The 14,211-nt window shown below is 59.8% G+C and overlaps 1 protein-coding gene across 7 annotated transcripts in view; it reads left to right on the top strand.

Moving 5' to 3' along the window:
- TRRAP (transformation/transcription domain associated protein) overlaps positions 1–12,688 on the top strand; it is a 115,287-nt gene extending 102,599 nt beyond the window's left edge. For 6 of the 7 annotated variants that reach the window (XM_053912291.1, XM_053912290.1, XM_053912292.1 and 3 more), the window contains 9 exons: positions 121–211; positions 1,491–1,690; positions 2,421–2,682; positions 4,063–4,288; positions 5,187–5,404; positions 6,683–6,867; positions 7,937–8,140; positions 8,229–8,423; positions 11,702–12,688. In XM_053912291.1, the coding sequence (XP_053768266.1) occupies positions 121–211; positions 1,491–1,690; positions 2,421–2,682; positions 4,063–4,288; positions 5,187–5,404; positions 6,683–6,867; positions 7,937–8,140; positions 8,229–8,423; positions 11,702–11,986 (1,866 nt within the window). In that variant the 3' untranslated portion in view covers positions 11,987–12,688. The remainder of the gene's footprint in view (positions 1–120; positions 212–1,490; positions 1,691–2,420; positions 2,683–4,062; positions 4,289–5,186; positions 5,405–6,682; positions 6,868–7,936; positions 8,141–8,228; positions 8,424–11,701) is intronic. The other variant, XM_053912293.1, reaches the window with a different exon arrangement.
- Positions 12,689–14,211: the final 1,523 nt, after the last annotated feature.

Genomic DNA, 14,211 nt, shown 5'->3' with positions numbered 1-14,211 from the left:
CTCGGCCCCGAGTGCAGGCAGCGGCCCGTCCCTGGGTCGTGCTGGCTGCTTTGGCAGGAGCCGTCTCAGTGCAGAGGCACGGTGGGGGCAGACTCTGCATTGCTCTGTGTCCCCTTGCAGGTCGGACGAGTGTACCCCCAGGCAGTCTACTTCCCCATCCGGACCTTGTACCTGACCCTGAAGATAGAGCAGCGGGAACGCTACAAGAGCGGTACGTCTCGGCGGGGCCATCGGGCCGGCTGGGTGGGCTACTTCTACGGGCCTCCCGTCCATCTGCTGCAGACACACTCCTGCCCTGTAGCTGGCTGACTCCTTGGCACGGGGGCTGGCCTGTCTTCCGCCGGGAGAGGGTAGTCGGGGACCAGAAGGCAGAGCCTGATCTCTTGAGTGAAGTTTGTGGTTCTCCTTTGCCAGCACGTACTTGGGTGTCTGCTTACCTGAGTGACTTGTTCCTCAAGTAGAAATCACTCAGGGACTTTCTAACTGTAGGTAATTACAAATAACTTGCCTTATTAGTTACAAGTACATCCTGGTGAGCAGTGTAAGTGTTAGTTACTACGTTCATGTTGTTTAGGTTGTAAGGATTAGCTTCAGCTGTCAGAAGAATCAGCGTAGAAATCTTACCAGATGTCAAGTTTACTCAAAATATAATATTTTAAATCTATATTGATTAAGTCCCAGTACGTAAAGAAATAACTCACTTGATGGTTTCAGCTGCCTGCTAAGCACAGCGCTTTGTAAACATGTCAAGGACCGCACCAGACGGTTCCATGTGCAGACATGTGTGCCGCACAACCAGGCTTCCGGGGCCTGTGCGGCCAGCGGGGGCCCCGCCTGCCCTGCACTGGGCGCGTGGGGCACTTGCACGGCACCGTTCGCCTCTGACCTCTGGGGCTCCCGAGTGGGTCCGTCCATGTTTTGGTCATTTGAAAATTAAGACTTTTTATTCAGTGAGCTGAAGCTAGGAAAACAGGGTTCAGGGAGTTTAATATCATGTTTCCTGCAGCAAGTGACTGTATTTTTCAGAAATACTGTTTTACACATGTGATTTGGCCTTGCTAGCTGAAAAGTGTGGACTTGCTCCTTAAATACTTTCGGGGTTCTCTGAGCTGCACAGTGAGGGATGCATTGCCGAACACTTTCTCCAGACTTTCAAAAACGCTGCTGTGTAGGGTCAGGCTGAAAAGGAGAGTGCAGTGGCCTCTCCTGGCTCCCCACCAGCACGCCGCCCGCCTGCCTTCTCAGTCTGCCCAGACACATCCCACCGAGCCCGGGGCAGCCGGCTACAGACGCTCAGACCCCCGTGCCCGAGTCCCCCACCCCGCTCCCGAGAGGCAGGCCTTCTCCTGTGCAGGCCAGGGAAGCGGTCTCGGGCGTGCTTGCACGCCGGCAGGAACCAGCGTTCCTTTGGCCGGCGGGCCCTCCGGAGCACCGCGCCCCGGCACCGGCCAGGTTTGCGCTGACACTGGCGTTGTGTGTGTCGCTCTCAGATTCTGGACAGCAGCAGCCAAGTTCAGTGGGTAACCAGTCCCATTCTGCATCAGATCCAGGGCCCATAAGAGCAACGGCGCCCATGTGGCGCTGCAGCCGAATCATGCACATGCAGCGGGAACTGCACCCAACGCTTCTGTCTTCCCTGGAAGGCATCGTCGACCAGATGGTCTGGTTCCGGGAAAACTGGCACGAAGAGGTATATGGACGTGGGCTCGAGTGTCGTTCCGCACGCTTTTGTGGCCGTGTGGTCTTCGTGCAGCTGCCTGGCCCTTTTCTAAGTTTGTGCTCCAGTTGAGCGACGGGGCAGGCAGAGAGTGAGTGTCCGCCCAGCAGGGCGGCCTTCAGCACGTGAAGCGGGGGAGGGTTCAAAAGAGGGTGAAACTGAGAAGACCGTTCCTGTCCTTAAAGTGCCTGCTTTGCTCACTCACACGAGCTCAGTCACTTCCAGGGCACAGGCTGACCACAGTGACCCCCAGGGCAGGAGTTAGTCCTCCTGTGGTCTTCCCAGCTGCGGGGCCACACCCTCAACGGTGTGTGTGTCTGAGCTGATGACGAAAGAGTAGCCCTTTGTTGCCCGACACGTGCTTACTGGTGGCCCCGAGGCCCTGTGTTCCCACGCTGGTCTCCTGTGTGCGCTGGTCTTCTGTGTGCGCGTGCAGATGTGCGGCTGTGGCCTGGAGCCTCTGAGTGCGGCTTTCCAAGGGTCAGCCAGCAGAAGGGCTGGCACATGGCCACAGAAGTGGGGTTGTGTCCTTTTTAACATTGCCAGAAAACACGGCACATGGTGTGGAGCACACACTGAGCCTGTGCCCACTCCGGACGTTGCCTGGGTGGTGGTGGGGACGTGCTGGCCAGAGCCTCTGGGGTAGGTGAGCTGCTTGGATCGAGCGCTCATTTGTGAATTGCGTTTGGTCCCTTCCTGCTAGGTTCTCAGGCAGCTCCAGCAGGGCCTGGCGAAGTGTTACTCGGTCGCGTTTGAGAAAAGCGGAGCCGTGTCCGATGCCAAAATCACACCCCACACGCTGAACTTCGTCAAGAAGCTGGTGAGCACGTTCGGGGTGGGCCTGGAGAACGTGTCCAACGTCTCCACCATGTTCTCCAGCGCGGCCTCCGAGTCGCTGGCCCGGCGGGCACAGGCCACCGCTCAGGACCCCGTCTTCCAGAAGCTGAAGGGCCAGTTCACCACCGGTGAGTCTGCCTCTGCCTCTGCGCCTCCTGCGCCAGGGAGCACACCCCTGCCAGGTTTCCTCAGACTTTTCTCATGGGGCGACTGGGGTGAACCGTGCAGACGTCGGTGCTGAGCACAAAAGTCCCCTCCAAAGGGTATCTACTGCGTGGCACGTGCTTACAGGGCGTTTGTGAAACGGCACACCAGCCAGAGCTGGAGAGCGGCTCAGTGGTGGCCAGGCAAGCGGCAGGGATGGGGGATGAGGTGGACGTGGCTCTGAGGGGCTCTGCTGGGAGCCTGGAGGTGGCCTGAAGGGAGCCTTCCTTGGTGGGGGTGCTGGTCAACGCTGAGAACAGGCTTGCGCTGGGACATCTATGCCCTCCTCGGGGCCTCCTGCATCAGTGCGACCCGGCCTTTACCAGTTTCTGGTTCCACGTTCACATGGGCGACCCCTCTGCTGTGTTCCCTGCCTTTAGCCACTGTGCAGCCTGCAGCAGCCCTGGAGGAGGGGGAGGAGGGAGGAGCTCATCTTGGCAGAGTTGGCAGGAGGCTCTGCTTCCAGCAAGGCAGTGAGAAGGGGGCAGGAGCCCACCCTGGCCCAGCCCATCCGACCTGACTCGGGGCCAGGAGAGCGCGGGGCAGCCCTTGGAAGGCTTGGGAGGGGCCGTCGGGCTCGGCCTCAGGGTAATCGGTCCTTAGCGGCACAAGGACAGTGCCCCTCGGGGCCCCCATGGGTCCCTGTCTCAAACAGAGGTGGTTGGGCTCTTCCCGGCCTTTGGGCTCCAGCAAGTTAGTGGACGAGAATCTGGTCTGCCGCCGGTGCTCCTCTGGGTGGGAACCGAGGGTGTTTTTAAAGAAGGCCTGACCTCATGATGAACTCTGAGAACCGCATGGACCAGAGTGCTTTAAACACTCAGCGGAAGTGCACGTTCGCCACTTTGTCATTTGGATCACTTGCCCTAATTCCTGCTGATGAGCTGAGGGACGGTTTCGTCTTCTGGGCAGACTTCTCCTTTCGCTTTGTGGGATCGCTGTGCAGGCTTCCACACAGGGCCTCAGTTCCCCAGGGCAGCGCCTGCTCTCAGAGGTGCCTTCTGTGCATGGCCGAGGGGCTCCCGGGGTCCCTGCACCGTTCCTGAAGGGGGCAGGCTGTGGTGGGGTGAGGGTCCAGGTTGGTGGTCATCTCCAGCCCTGGGAGAACTGCCACACCAGGGCTTCGCGCTCTCCTTCAGGCCCAGCCGACACGTTGAAGAGCAGGAGGGATTGTGGGAAGTGGTGCCGGACTGGGTAGACGGAGGCCTGTTCCAGCTGGGAGGCGCTTGCGCAGTGATTTGGGGGGGGGAGTAGAAATAGAAATAGCTCAGATGACTAAAAACGTTCATTCATGTTTTATTTTGAAGATTTTGACTTCAGTGTTCCAGGATCCATGAAGCTTCATAATCTTATTTCTAAATTGAAAAAGTGGATCAAAATTCTGGAGGCCAAAACCAAGCAGCTTCCAAAGTTCTTCCTCATAGAAGAGAAGTGTCGGTTTCTGAGCAATTTCTCGGCACAGACGGCAGAGGTGGAAATCCCGGGGGAATTTCTGATGCCGAAACCGACGCACTATTATATCAAGATTGCTCGGTGAGTGAGCCGGCCTGGCCCGCTGCTGACCTGCCCTCGCAGACAGAGGGCGCCTGCAGGCAGTTCTGCGCGTCTTGGAGTCTCGGAGTCTTGGAGTCTTGGAGAGCACAGGCCTGCCTGAGGAGTTGAGTGGGGGGCCCAGAGGGTCTAGTCTGGCTGGTGGGTTAAATGTCTCGTTCGAGTCAAGTTCGTGTTTGCTTCCAAAGGACCTTTCTGATTGCCACAGAAACTTGACAAAGTCCAGTTTCCTGGTCTTCATTTACATGCTTGGCGCAGTGGCCGGACAGATTCAGGCGGTCCTGGGTGTAGTGGGGTGTGTCAGTCTGGTTGGGTGTGTGAAGAGGCTGCCTTAGCTGGCAGTCAGGTGTCTGCGTTTCTCTCTCAGGCACAGAGCTTTGCTTTCCCACATGTCTAGCATTTAATTTCTCTTCCCCTGGACCTGACCTGGCTCCTGGCCAGGCCCCTCCTCCCAGACCTTTGTCTGTGGCCGAGGCCCACTGTGAGGAGGTGAGGGCGAGGGCCTGTCTGTCCCCGTGCTGGCTCCTCAGGGCACCTGCGAGGGCCAGGAGGTACTGTTCTGGGCCCAGAGGTCAGCCCTGGGCCCTCCCAGCCCTGCTGCTGCTGTGCTCAGGGCCGGCCCGGTGCCCCACGCAGCTCCTGGAGTTGGGCCCAGGGACGAGTCTTTTGAAACTCCAGTTCATCTTCTGTCTTTTGTTTTCCCTCTGCTGCGGTTTCTTCTCTCGTATTGTGACGTAACTGCACGGCTTGTACCTCGTCAGGACGGGGGTCGGGGGGGGTGGTCCGTGACTGCCTGTTCCTGCTGCGGCTCTGGGAAAGCTCCATCTCCTGCGCAGGGAAGAGGAGCGGGCTGGAGACCGGGCTGCGCTTGTGCCCGCAGGTTTATGCCCCGGGTGGAGATCGTGCAGAAGCACAACACCGCCGCCAGGAGGCTGTACATCCGTGGGCACAACGGCAAGATCTACCCTTACCTGGTCATGAACGACGCCTGCCTGACGGAGTCGCGCAGGGAGGAGCGTGTGCTGCAGCTGCTGCGTCTGCTCAACCCCTGTCTGGAGAAGAGGAAGGAGACCACGAAGCGGCACCTCTTCTTCACAGGTGGGAGGCGGCACTGGCGGGCACCCAGCGGCACTCGTGAGCCGTGAGGGCTTTTGCATGCCCCATGCATCAGCCCCGAGCAGGTGCTGAGCTGCACCGAGCAGGGAAGGCCTCACAAGGAGGACCGGCCCTCAGGACCCCTTCCCAGCCTGCAGGCTCCTCACCGTAAGGTGGGTGCTTTGAGGGCTTTCTGGAAAAGGAGGCGCTGTGCCTGGGCCCACTGCCCCCAGGAGTCCCATCCCTTGCCCCAGGCTCTGGCGGGAGCTGGGCTGAATGGAGGTTTGGTCCTGGGTCTGTTACCAGCGCACTTCAGTGTGCGGTGAGGCCTCTGGACTCCTGGACCCCACATGGCTGCGCGTGGGCACTGCCTGAGCTCGCCTTCGGAGTGAAACAAGGCTTGGGCAGGGTGGGGGGCCCAGAAAGGCCACAGGGATCATGGTCAGGTGGCAGCAGGCAGCACCCAGGTGAGGGCTTCCCACAGTCGCGTTGTCCTGGTGATTCATGAGGGACCTGCGTCTGTAATGGGGGAAGAGGTGAGCTCTGTCATCCCACCCAGAGAAGAAAACCGTTGGTAAGGAATTTTAGAGTCGCATGCCCGCATCGAGGAGCCCCTCACAGTGCGTACTCTGGGCACGTGTGGGACCTTCCTAAATTCAGTCTCGCCAGAATAAGAAGTGGGTTAAAAAACAAGTCTGTAGAAAGCTATGTGCATTTTGACACGCATGTAATGTGATCCAGTGTCGATCCCAACTGTGGATAGTAGATGGTTTTTTCCTTCTTCCAAAGCCACGCTCGTAATGACCACTGGGGGGTGGTAGTCCACGCGTGCATGCCCTGGAGTCCTGGTGAATTCCTTTCCCGTTTGAAGCCTGGCAGCACGCCAGCAGCGGGTTTGCCTGGCACTTGCCTGAGTGCACCGTGTGCAGCAGCGTCGCAGCTTCTGCGTGCGCCTGCCAGCAGTCCGGGCGGCTGGCTCCCGCGGCTGCTCCTCTGCGCAGCAGCGCCTGCACTGGCACAGGGGGCGGTGTCTGTGTCCTTCTGTAAGATTGCTGCTAAAGAACCTCTGTCCAGCTGCATCTAAGCACAGGGTGACAGCAGCCTGGTGCTTGGAGCTCCTCCACGCCTTGCGCGCGACCTCGGTGTGCGGAGTGTGGCTGGAGTTCTTCCGGCCTCGCCCCCGCCTGCTGCCTCTGCGCCCAGGCCACGCCTGAGGCCGAGGCGGGTGCCGCCCCCGGCCCCTCTCTCAGCCGCCCCTCTGCTCTTGCCCTCTCTCCTCAGTCCCGCGAGTCGTGGCGGTGTCCCCACAGATGCGCCTCGTGGAAGACAACCCCTCGTCTCTCTCCCTCGTGGAGATCTACAAGCAGCGCTGTGCCAAGAAGGGCATCGAGCACGACAACCCCATCTCCCGGTACTACGACAGACTGGCCACTGTGCAGGCGCGGGGGACGCAGGCCAGCCACCAGGTGCGCAGTCAGGATGGGCGGAGTGCCGGCACGGCCCAAGGCCTCTGCAGTGGTGCCTCTGTGACGGGTGCTCAGGAAATGGGGTGTGTGTTTGTGGGGGAGGAGTTCCATCTCGGGTTGTGAGATGGTGGAAACGAGGTGACCGTGGACTTGGTGAAGGGACATTTGCAGCAGGTCGGTTGTTCTAACAGGAAAAAGAGGTAAGTTTTAACCGTGGAGAGGTTCCCGATTCTTTTACCTGCGCTTACAAAACAATTCAGAATTAGAATTTAAAAGTAACTTCATGGCAAACTCCCTGGCAGCCCAACCTGGTGTCCACGACGTGAGGTTTTCTGTCTGCTCGGTGCTCTACTAGGTGCGTGGCCTGTGCCATGTGCACTTTCTAAACCACAGGAGGTGACCAGCCCTGAAGCTGGGGCCCGACTGTCTGGGTCCCACACAGACTCTGTCTGCACCCACTGCGGGGACAGAGCTCCCTCCTCACCTGCAGGTCCCGGCCTGCGGTGGGCAGCAGGGTGGGTGTGGGCTCAAGATGGGAAGGGCTGTGTGGGACCGTGGGCATCACCGCAGGGCAGCTGCCTTGGCCTGCTCCTTGGGGGCTATGAGGGCCCTTGTTGTGCTTCCTGGGAGGGCCTTGCAGGTCCTGGGAGCACCGGGAGCACTTCCAGCCTCCCAGGGGCTCGTCTCAGTCTGTCCCGGAGGACTTGACTCTATGGCAGGGCTCGGTGCAGGCCAAGCCCAGGTGGTTCAGGCCACAGGGTGCGGTGCAGCCTCCACCTTGGTGCTGGCGGGGCCAGTGGGTCCCTCTGGCTGGCTGGCCAGACCAATTTCACGCTTGGTCGTGAACGAAGGCCTCTGTGTGGGCAGCTCCGTCGCTGCCTGGAGCAGGAGATGTGGACCCTGGAGGGAAACCGAGCAGCCCGTGTGTCCCTGGCCCGCTCCAGGACGCTGCGCGTGCGTTTGCCAACAAAAGGAGCTCTGCTGGTGCCGCACGAGGTATTAGTTTGAGAGTTTCTGTTTGAGGGAGAGAGATGGAGTGTGAGAGCCTTGGCCTGGTGCGCCGTTGCAGGTCCTGCGAGACATCCTCAAGGAGGTGCAGAGCAACATGGTGCCCCGCAGCATGCTGAAGGAGTGGGCCCTGCACACCGTCCCCAGCGCCACCGACTACTGGACCTTCCGGAAGGTGTGCACCATCCAGCTCGCGCTCATCGGCTTTGCGGAGTTCGTCTTGCACTTGAACAGACTCAACCCCGAGATGCTGCAGATCGCTCAGGTAGTGTGGCGTGCGCAGGCTGCCCTTCTCCGTGAGAGACGCCTGCGTCCCCTGTGCCAGCCACTGACTGTCCCCTCCCAACGTTTAGGACACCGGCAAACTGAACGTCGCCTACTTCCGGTTTGACATAAACGACGCAACAGGAGACTTGGACGCCAACCGTCCAGTCCCTTTTCGCCTCACCCCCAACATTTCCGAGTTTCTGACCACCATCGGCGTCTCGGGCCCCTTGACCGCCTCCATGATCGCCGTGGCCCGGTGCTTCGCTCAGCCGAACTTCAAGGTAGGTCACGGGGTCGTCGGCAAGAGGCCGGGCTGGGGTGACTGCACCGGAGGTGCGCTCCAGGAAGCGGGTGTCAGACGTGTTCGGGGTGCTGAGGAGCACGCTCACCAGGGGGACCCAGCAGCCTTCCCTGGGCCAACCTCCAAGTGCCAGTGTTGCCCGCCCGCTGGGTGTGCTACACTCTACAGTGCCTCCTCTGTCCCTTTGCGAACCCCGCTGCTCTAGAGGGCGGAGGGTCTGCAGGGTGGTGCCGCTGCGCTTGGGCTGTGGCCCCGGACACACAGACGCGGCCACACGTGTGGGGCCAGCACCACCCTGACTACTGAGATGGGCCCTCATCGAGTCCGCACAACTCGGCAGTTGTGCGGTTGGGGAAACTGAGGCCAGGGGAGGTGAGTGGCAGTCAGAGGTCATGCAGCCAGGGCAGGACCTTGGGGTTCAGAGCCAGTCTCCACTCTGACTCTGCAGCTGTCTCCTCACAGGTGAGGACAGAGCACGGTGTTCGGTGTTCGTGTGTTTTTTGTAACTTACGAGACCAGCTGCGTCTTTCCTCCTTTTTCTTTTTTCCCAGGTAGTCAGTTTGTGCCTGCAGAAGTCTTCAGACACTTAATTGTTTTCCCAGAACATCACTTGGAGTAGTTTCTAGATCACTGAGTAAACGCGAGCAGGGAACAGGACCTCGCAGGGCACATGTCACACTGTGCAGCAGAGCAGGGGGCGCTGCTTGGGGGTCAGGGGCTCTAGTGGGCGCCGTTCCCTGCCAACCATTTGTGCCGGGGACCTGAAATGTGTGTCGGGTGAAAGAGGAACGTTGTACTTCTGGAAGTAATTGTAGGGCTGTCCTTAGAGTATTAGAACGGCATTTAACTGGGAACCTCTGAAGAGAACGAAGAAAGCGCTCCTCATTTGCGTTTTAAGTTTGTTTTCCAGTCCCAGCTGACATTCAGTGTGTGTTAGTCATTTACGTAACTTAGGAAGTGGTGGCCCTGGTGGGCCTGGTGCCCACCCAGCACCAGATGTGGTGGTTTGTGATTTCCATGCCTGCGACTGTCCCACGCCCAGCGATTTGTGCTCCTCACCCTGCACCTTTCTCACCCAGAGCCCCGGCCCGGGTCTGCCTGCCTGTCAGCAGTTCGCTTTCTGTTTCCCTTTTGTTTGTTCGTTCTTTAGATTCCACATGTAAGAGGAAACCGTGGTATTTGCTTTTCTCTCTGTCACTTCCTTTGCTCAGCATGCTACCTTCTGGGGCCGTCCGTGCTGTTGCAAATGGCAAGATTTCCTTCTTTTTTGTGATGGTCTGTTGTATGTATGACCTATGGCTTCTTACCTGCTTGTCTGTCCACGGACACGGGGCTGCGTCCTCATCGTGGTTGTTATAAATCACGCTACAGTGAACGTGGGTGCATTGAGCTTTTTGAATCAGTGTTTTGGATTTCTTTGGGTAAATACCCAGAGGAGGAATTGCTGGACCCTGTGGTAGATCGGTTTTGATCTTTTGAGGACACTCCGCACTGGTTTCCACGGCGGCTGCACCAGTCTGCGTTCCCACCAGCAGTGCACGAGGGTCCCCTTTCTCCACGTCCTCGCCAGCACCTGGTGTTTGCTGATTTAGTGGCTCTCCTCATTTGGAAGCCCTGTTTCAGCTTGGGGCAACGCCACGCATTGCTCATCACCCAGACTCTGCTGGTGTAGATGGGAAGGAACTGGGCCTTCTCCACGCTCCGGGCCAGATTTCTCCATGGCCTAAATGTGGTGAACGCCTTCACGTTCAGCTAAAATGTAGACCATTCTGTATGGGAACCTCTTGTAAAAACATGTCCTGTTAGCACCTGGTAACAGAAGTGAAGCCCTCCACGTGCCATGTGGTCACTTTTGAACGGTCCTGGGTGCCTGAGACGAAAGCACTCCACAGTCTCTGAAATGACAGCGGATTGCTGCTGGGCGTCCCAGTTCCTGAAGATTCGCAAGATCTGTAGTCAGTCTGTCTCTTGAGTGACCCTGCCATCTTTCCCGGGACCTCAATACCAGCACCCTCGGCCTGCCTCGCTAACCCTCAGCCACCGCCACCTGCTCCCTCCCACTCCCTCCCACTCCCTCCCACTCCAACAAGGACAGGGTGCCAGGGCAGCCTCTGGCCCCTCCTCCCTGCTCCCTGTGCCTTGGTTCAGGGTCCCTGGGTCCTTGGGTGGTCGGTCATCCTGCTCACTCTGACCTCACTCGCCTGTTGAAAGTCCAGCGTTGGCAAAGCCCAGCCCTCGACTCCTTGCCGCTCCTGGGAGATGGGCGAGTGCAAGAGCCCCCACCACAGGGTGGCTGTTGTGTCTGGCTCCATCTGAATGTAACGCCGAACCACGCGGTGGTGCATGCCTGTGTCTTCAGTCCCTGCCCTCGGGCTTGCCCTTCTCGCGTTCTCCACCTCTGCGTCCCCACCCTCAGTGCCACCCTTGCCAGCCCCTTCACGAGGAAGGGCCGTGGGTCGTTCCTGGGCGGCCCCACCCCTCAGGCCCTTATCCCCAGCATCAGGAGGGGGTCTCGGCAGTGTCCCCCTCTGGACTCTCCATTCACTCCGTCTTTTAATCGTCACACGTTTCGAGAAGAGAGGGTCTGTAACTGTGCCCTGCGTGTGAGAGGGGAAGCTGAGGCACAGCAGGTGGAGCAGGTGGGAAGGTGTGGGGCCAGGGCTGCAGCTCAGCCAGTGCTGGCGTGGCTCTCCCAGGCCCGCCAGCACCTCCCAGGTAGACTCACACGGCTCGGGCCTCTGTGCTCGTCCCTTGTCCCAAGACGCATGTCCTGCAGCACGCACCTGCTTTGTACCCTTGGTCCTTCCTGTTTGTCCCCAGTGTGACCTCCTCACAGACCCCTGAGACCCCTCCAGCCTCCCTCACCTGCTCTCCTGTCCGCCATACCTGCTGCCACCTGGCACCTCCTGCACCCCGGGACATGTTCCTCCTCAGAGTGGGTTCAGAGCCCGTGTGCCCAGTCTTCGCTGCGGGCCCTGGCCGGGCACAGGGGGTGTGGGCTGGAGCAGGGTCGGACAGGCTGGCCTGGGGAGCCGCACGCGGCAGCAGGTGCCATCGGGCCCGTGGGCCCTGCTGTGGAGGGCCAGGTGGAAAGCTGGGCCTCAACGCTGAGGCGTGGCGGCCGCTGCTCCCCATGGAGGAGGCTTTGCCCAAGCGGCTTCCCGGGCACAGGTGGGGCGGCCGGCCCGGTTCTCCTTGGGCAGCTGCCCCCGGTCCCTCCTGCTTGAACACGGACTGTTCCGTTCTCCCCTCGCACAGGTGGACGGCATCCTGAAAACTGTGCTTCGGGATGAGATCATCGCTTGGCACAAGAAAACGCAGGAGGACACCTCCTCACCCCTCTCGGCCGCTGGGCAGCCGGAGAACATGGACGGCCAGCAGCTGGTGTCCCTGGTGCAGAAGGCCGTCACGGCCATCATGACCCGCCTGCACAACCTCGCCCAGTTCGAGGGCGGCGAGAGCAAAGTGAACACCCTGGTGGCCGCCGCCAACAGCCTGGACAACCTGTGCCGCATGGACCCAGCCTGGCACCCCTGGCTGTGATGTGGCCACCCCCCCTACCCCCCTGAATGTGAAGGGCGCCTCCCAGGCTCCCCGCTGGCTGCTCCCCTGGTTCCTGCAGCCTCCCCATGGGGTGGCACTGTACTGACCCTGCCCGTGAGGAGGAGGGTGGATTCAGCTGAGAGGCTGAACTGTGGGGAGGCGGAGCGAAATGCCAGCGCTGACACCGCCCTAGGCTTTTAAAAATAACCTCTCAGGAAGGCAGGGCCCGGCCTGGGCTCCTGCATGGGTCCCCGTCTCTCCGTCTGGGTGTGCGAGCAGCTGGCCTGCAGGGGCGGTTCCGTGGTATTGCTTGAACGAGCAGTAGTGACCCCTCGCCTCTGTCCTCCTGTACCGAAAACCCGCTCGGTCAGAGAAATGGGAACTGGGGGCAAACCGCGCTGGTGTCCTGCCTGAGCACAGACCCTGTGCTGTGCGAGCCAGTGCTGGGCATCTGGCCGGCACCCGGGCGGCGCCGTCCCTGTGCCGTCGCTGGAGCGCCAGCCCTTCGAATGTCTGCTAGACGTTTACTGTCCTTGTACCCCCAGATCACCTCTTCCTTCCTAATTTAAAAAGAAAAACAGCAACAGAAGTTTGTCTGTTAACTCCAGTCTGTGTTCACATTTTTATACATGCGAGTATTGAGAATGTTCTATCTAAATTTGTACAGTGTGATTTTTTTAGAATAAATATTTTATAAAAGGATGTACTGTCCCTTCTATGTTAAAACGCCCGCTCCTGTGAGGTGTTTCCTTGCTCTCGGGGACCGGAGATGGCTGGGGCCCTCCAGCGCTCCCTGCAGGGCTGTACCCGGGTTTGGAGTGTCCACGGCTCAGCTCCACCAGCCCTTGTCCTTCATCCCTTGTGCCAGCACCTCAGGTGGGGAGTGGACAGCGCAGAGCCACTGCCTGGGGGGTGTGGGAGGGACAGTCCCCTTGGGCAGTCTGAAATGTCCCAGGATGAGAAACCACGAAGCAAGACAGAGGGCGACAGTTTTGAATTTGGAAGGACTGCCCGTGCAGGGAAGGGCCGCCTCAGGAGGACAGCCTTCACGTAGTGTGGGCCAGTCGGGAAGGCTCCTTCAGGGCCAGGGCTCTGGCCGTCTCGGGCCCTCGATCCCCCAGGCCGTGCTGTGCCCACACCGGTCCCTGGCGTGCCGGCTGGCGTGGGGCAAGCCTGCAGCTGCGCTCACACCGTCCCACCACAGCCCAGGGGGCAGAGCCCCGGGTGGGCTCGGAGCGCCGGACGGTGGTTGTGCTGGGTCGTGGCCAGGCTGCCAGCCCGTGTGCAGCTACTTATCTCTGGTCCTCAGAGGTGGGTGGGTCCATCTGCCACCCAGGCCGTGGCCCCCTTTGCAAAGAAGGGGTTTCCAGCTCACCTGTGGTCCCAGAACCAGTTGTGGAGAATCGGACTGAACGTTGTCCAGCCTGTGGCCACTCTCACCACACCCTTGGACGGAGGTCAGGGGACCAGGTTCTGCCCATCCAACTGGACTCTGATGACTGCATGTTATTTTACAGCCCCTGGGAGGGCTGTCTGTGAGCAAGTGTCCTGGATTCGGAATGACAAGAGCCGTGTATCTAAAATGACAGGTGATGGCAGCCCGGCAGCTAAGAGGTGTCATCTGCAGCCCGCACGCCTGAGGGGCGAAGGTGCTCCTCCCTGTCCTTGCTGTGTGCACGGCTGCCTTGCAAGCCTGGCATTGGGAGTCCTTTGGCCCCTGAGTGGTGAGGTGCCTCTGTGCCCTGGGAGGGGGGCATGAGTGGCGTTTGGGTAAAGGGGGCCTGGGGTCTGGGGTCCGGGGTCCGTGTCCTGGAGAGGAGGGCTCACCCACACCCTGCCCAGGCACCAGCTCTGGTTTCTCGGAAAACCAGCCCTGGAACAGCCAGGGCAGGAGAGGTGTCCCCCTGGGAGATCCAGTGTCTCCTGAGCTCCGTCTCTAAGTGGCCAGATCACGGACCTGGAGTCAGAGACCCGGGTGGCGCCTCCAAGGCCTTGAGCAGCAGCTTTCTCATTGAAGCCAGGCCCTGCGGGACGAGGGCGTCAGGAAAAGGGCTCGGGGAGCTCCTGACCTTAAACACGATTTCAAGGTGAGTGCTGTTGTTGACATTAATCGTACTTGTTTGTTTTTATTGATTGAGGAATGCATAGTGATTTCAGAGAGGGGGAGGGAAAGAGCAAGACAGACATTGCTTGGTTGTCTCCCACACCCCGACCTGGGACAGAAT

The sequence above is a fragment of the Desmodus rotundus genome, chromosome 10, assembly GCF_022682495.2.
Source record: "Desmodus rotundus isolate HL8 chromosome 10, HLdesRot8A.1, whole genome shotgun sequence".
NCBI lineage: Eukaryota > Metazoa > Chordata > Mammalia > Chiroptera > Phyllostomidae > Desmodus > Desmodus rotundus.
Note: the sequence above shows the minus strand (reverse complement) of the source record. Positions and strands in the feature narration are given on the sequence as shown.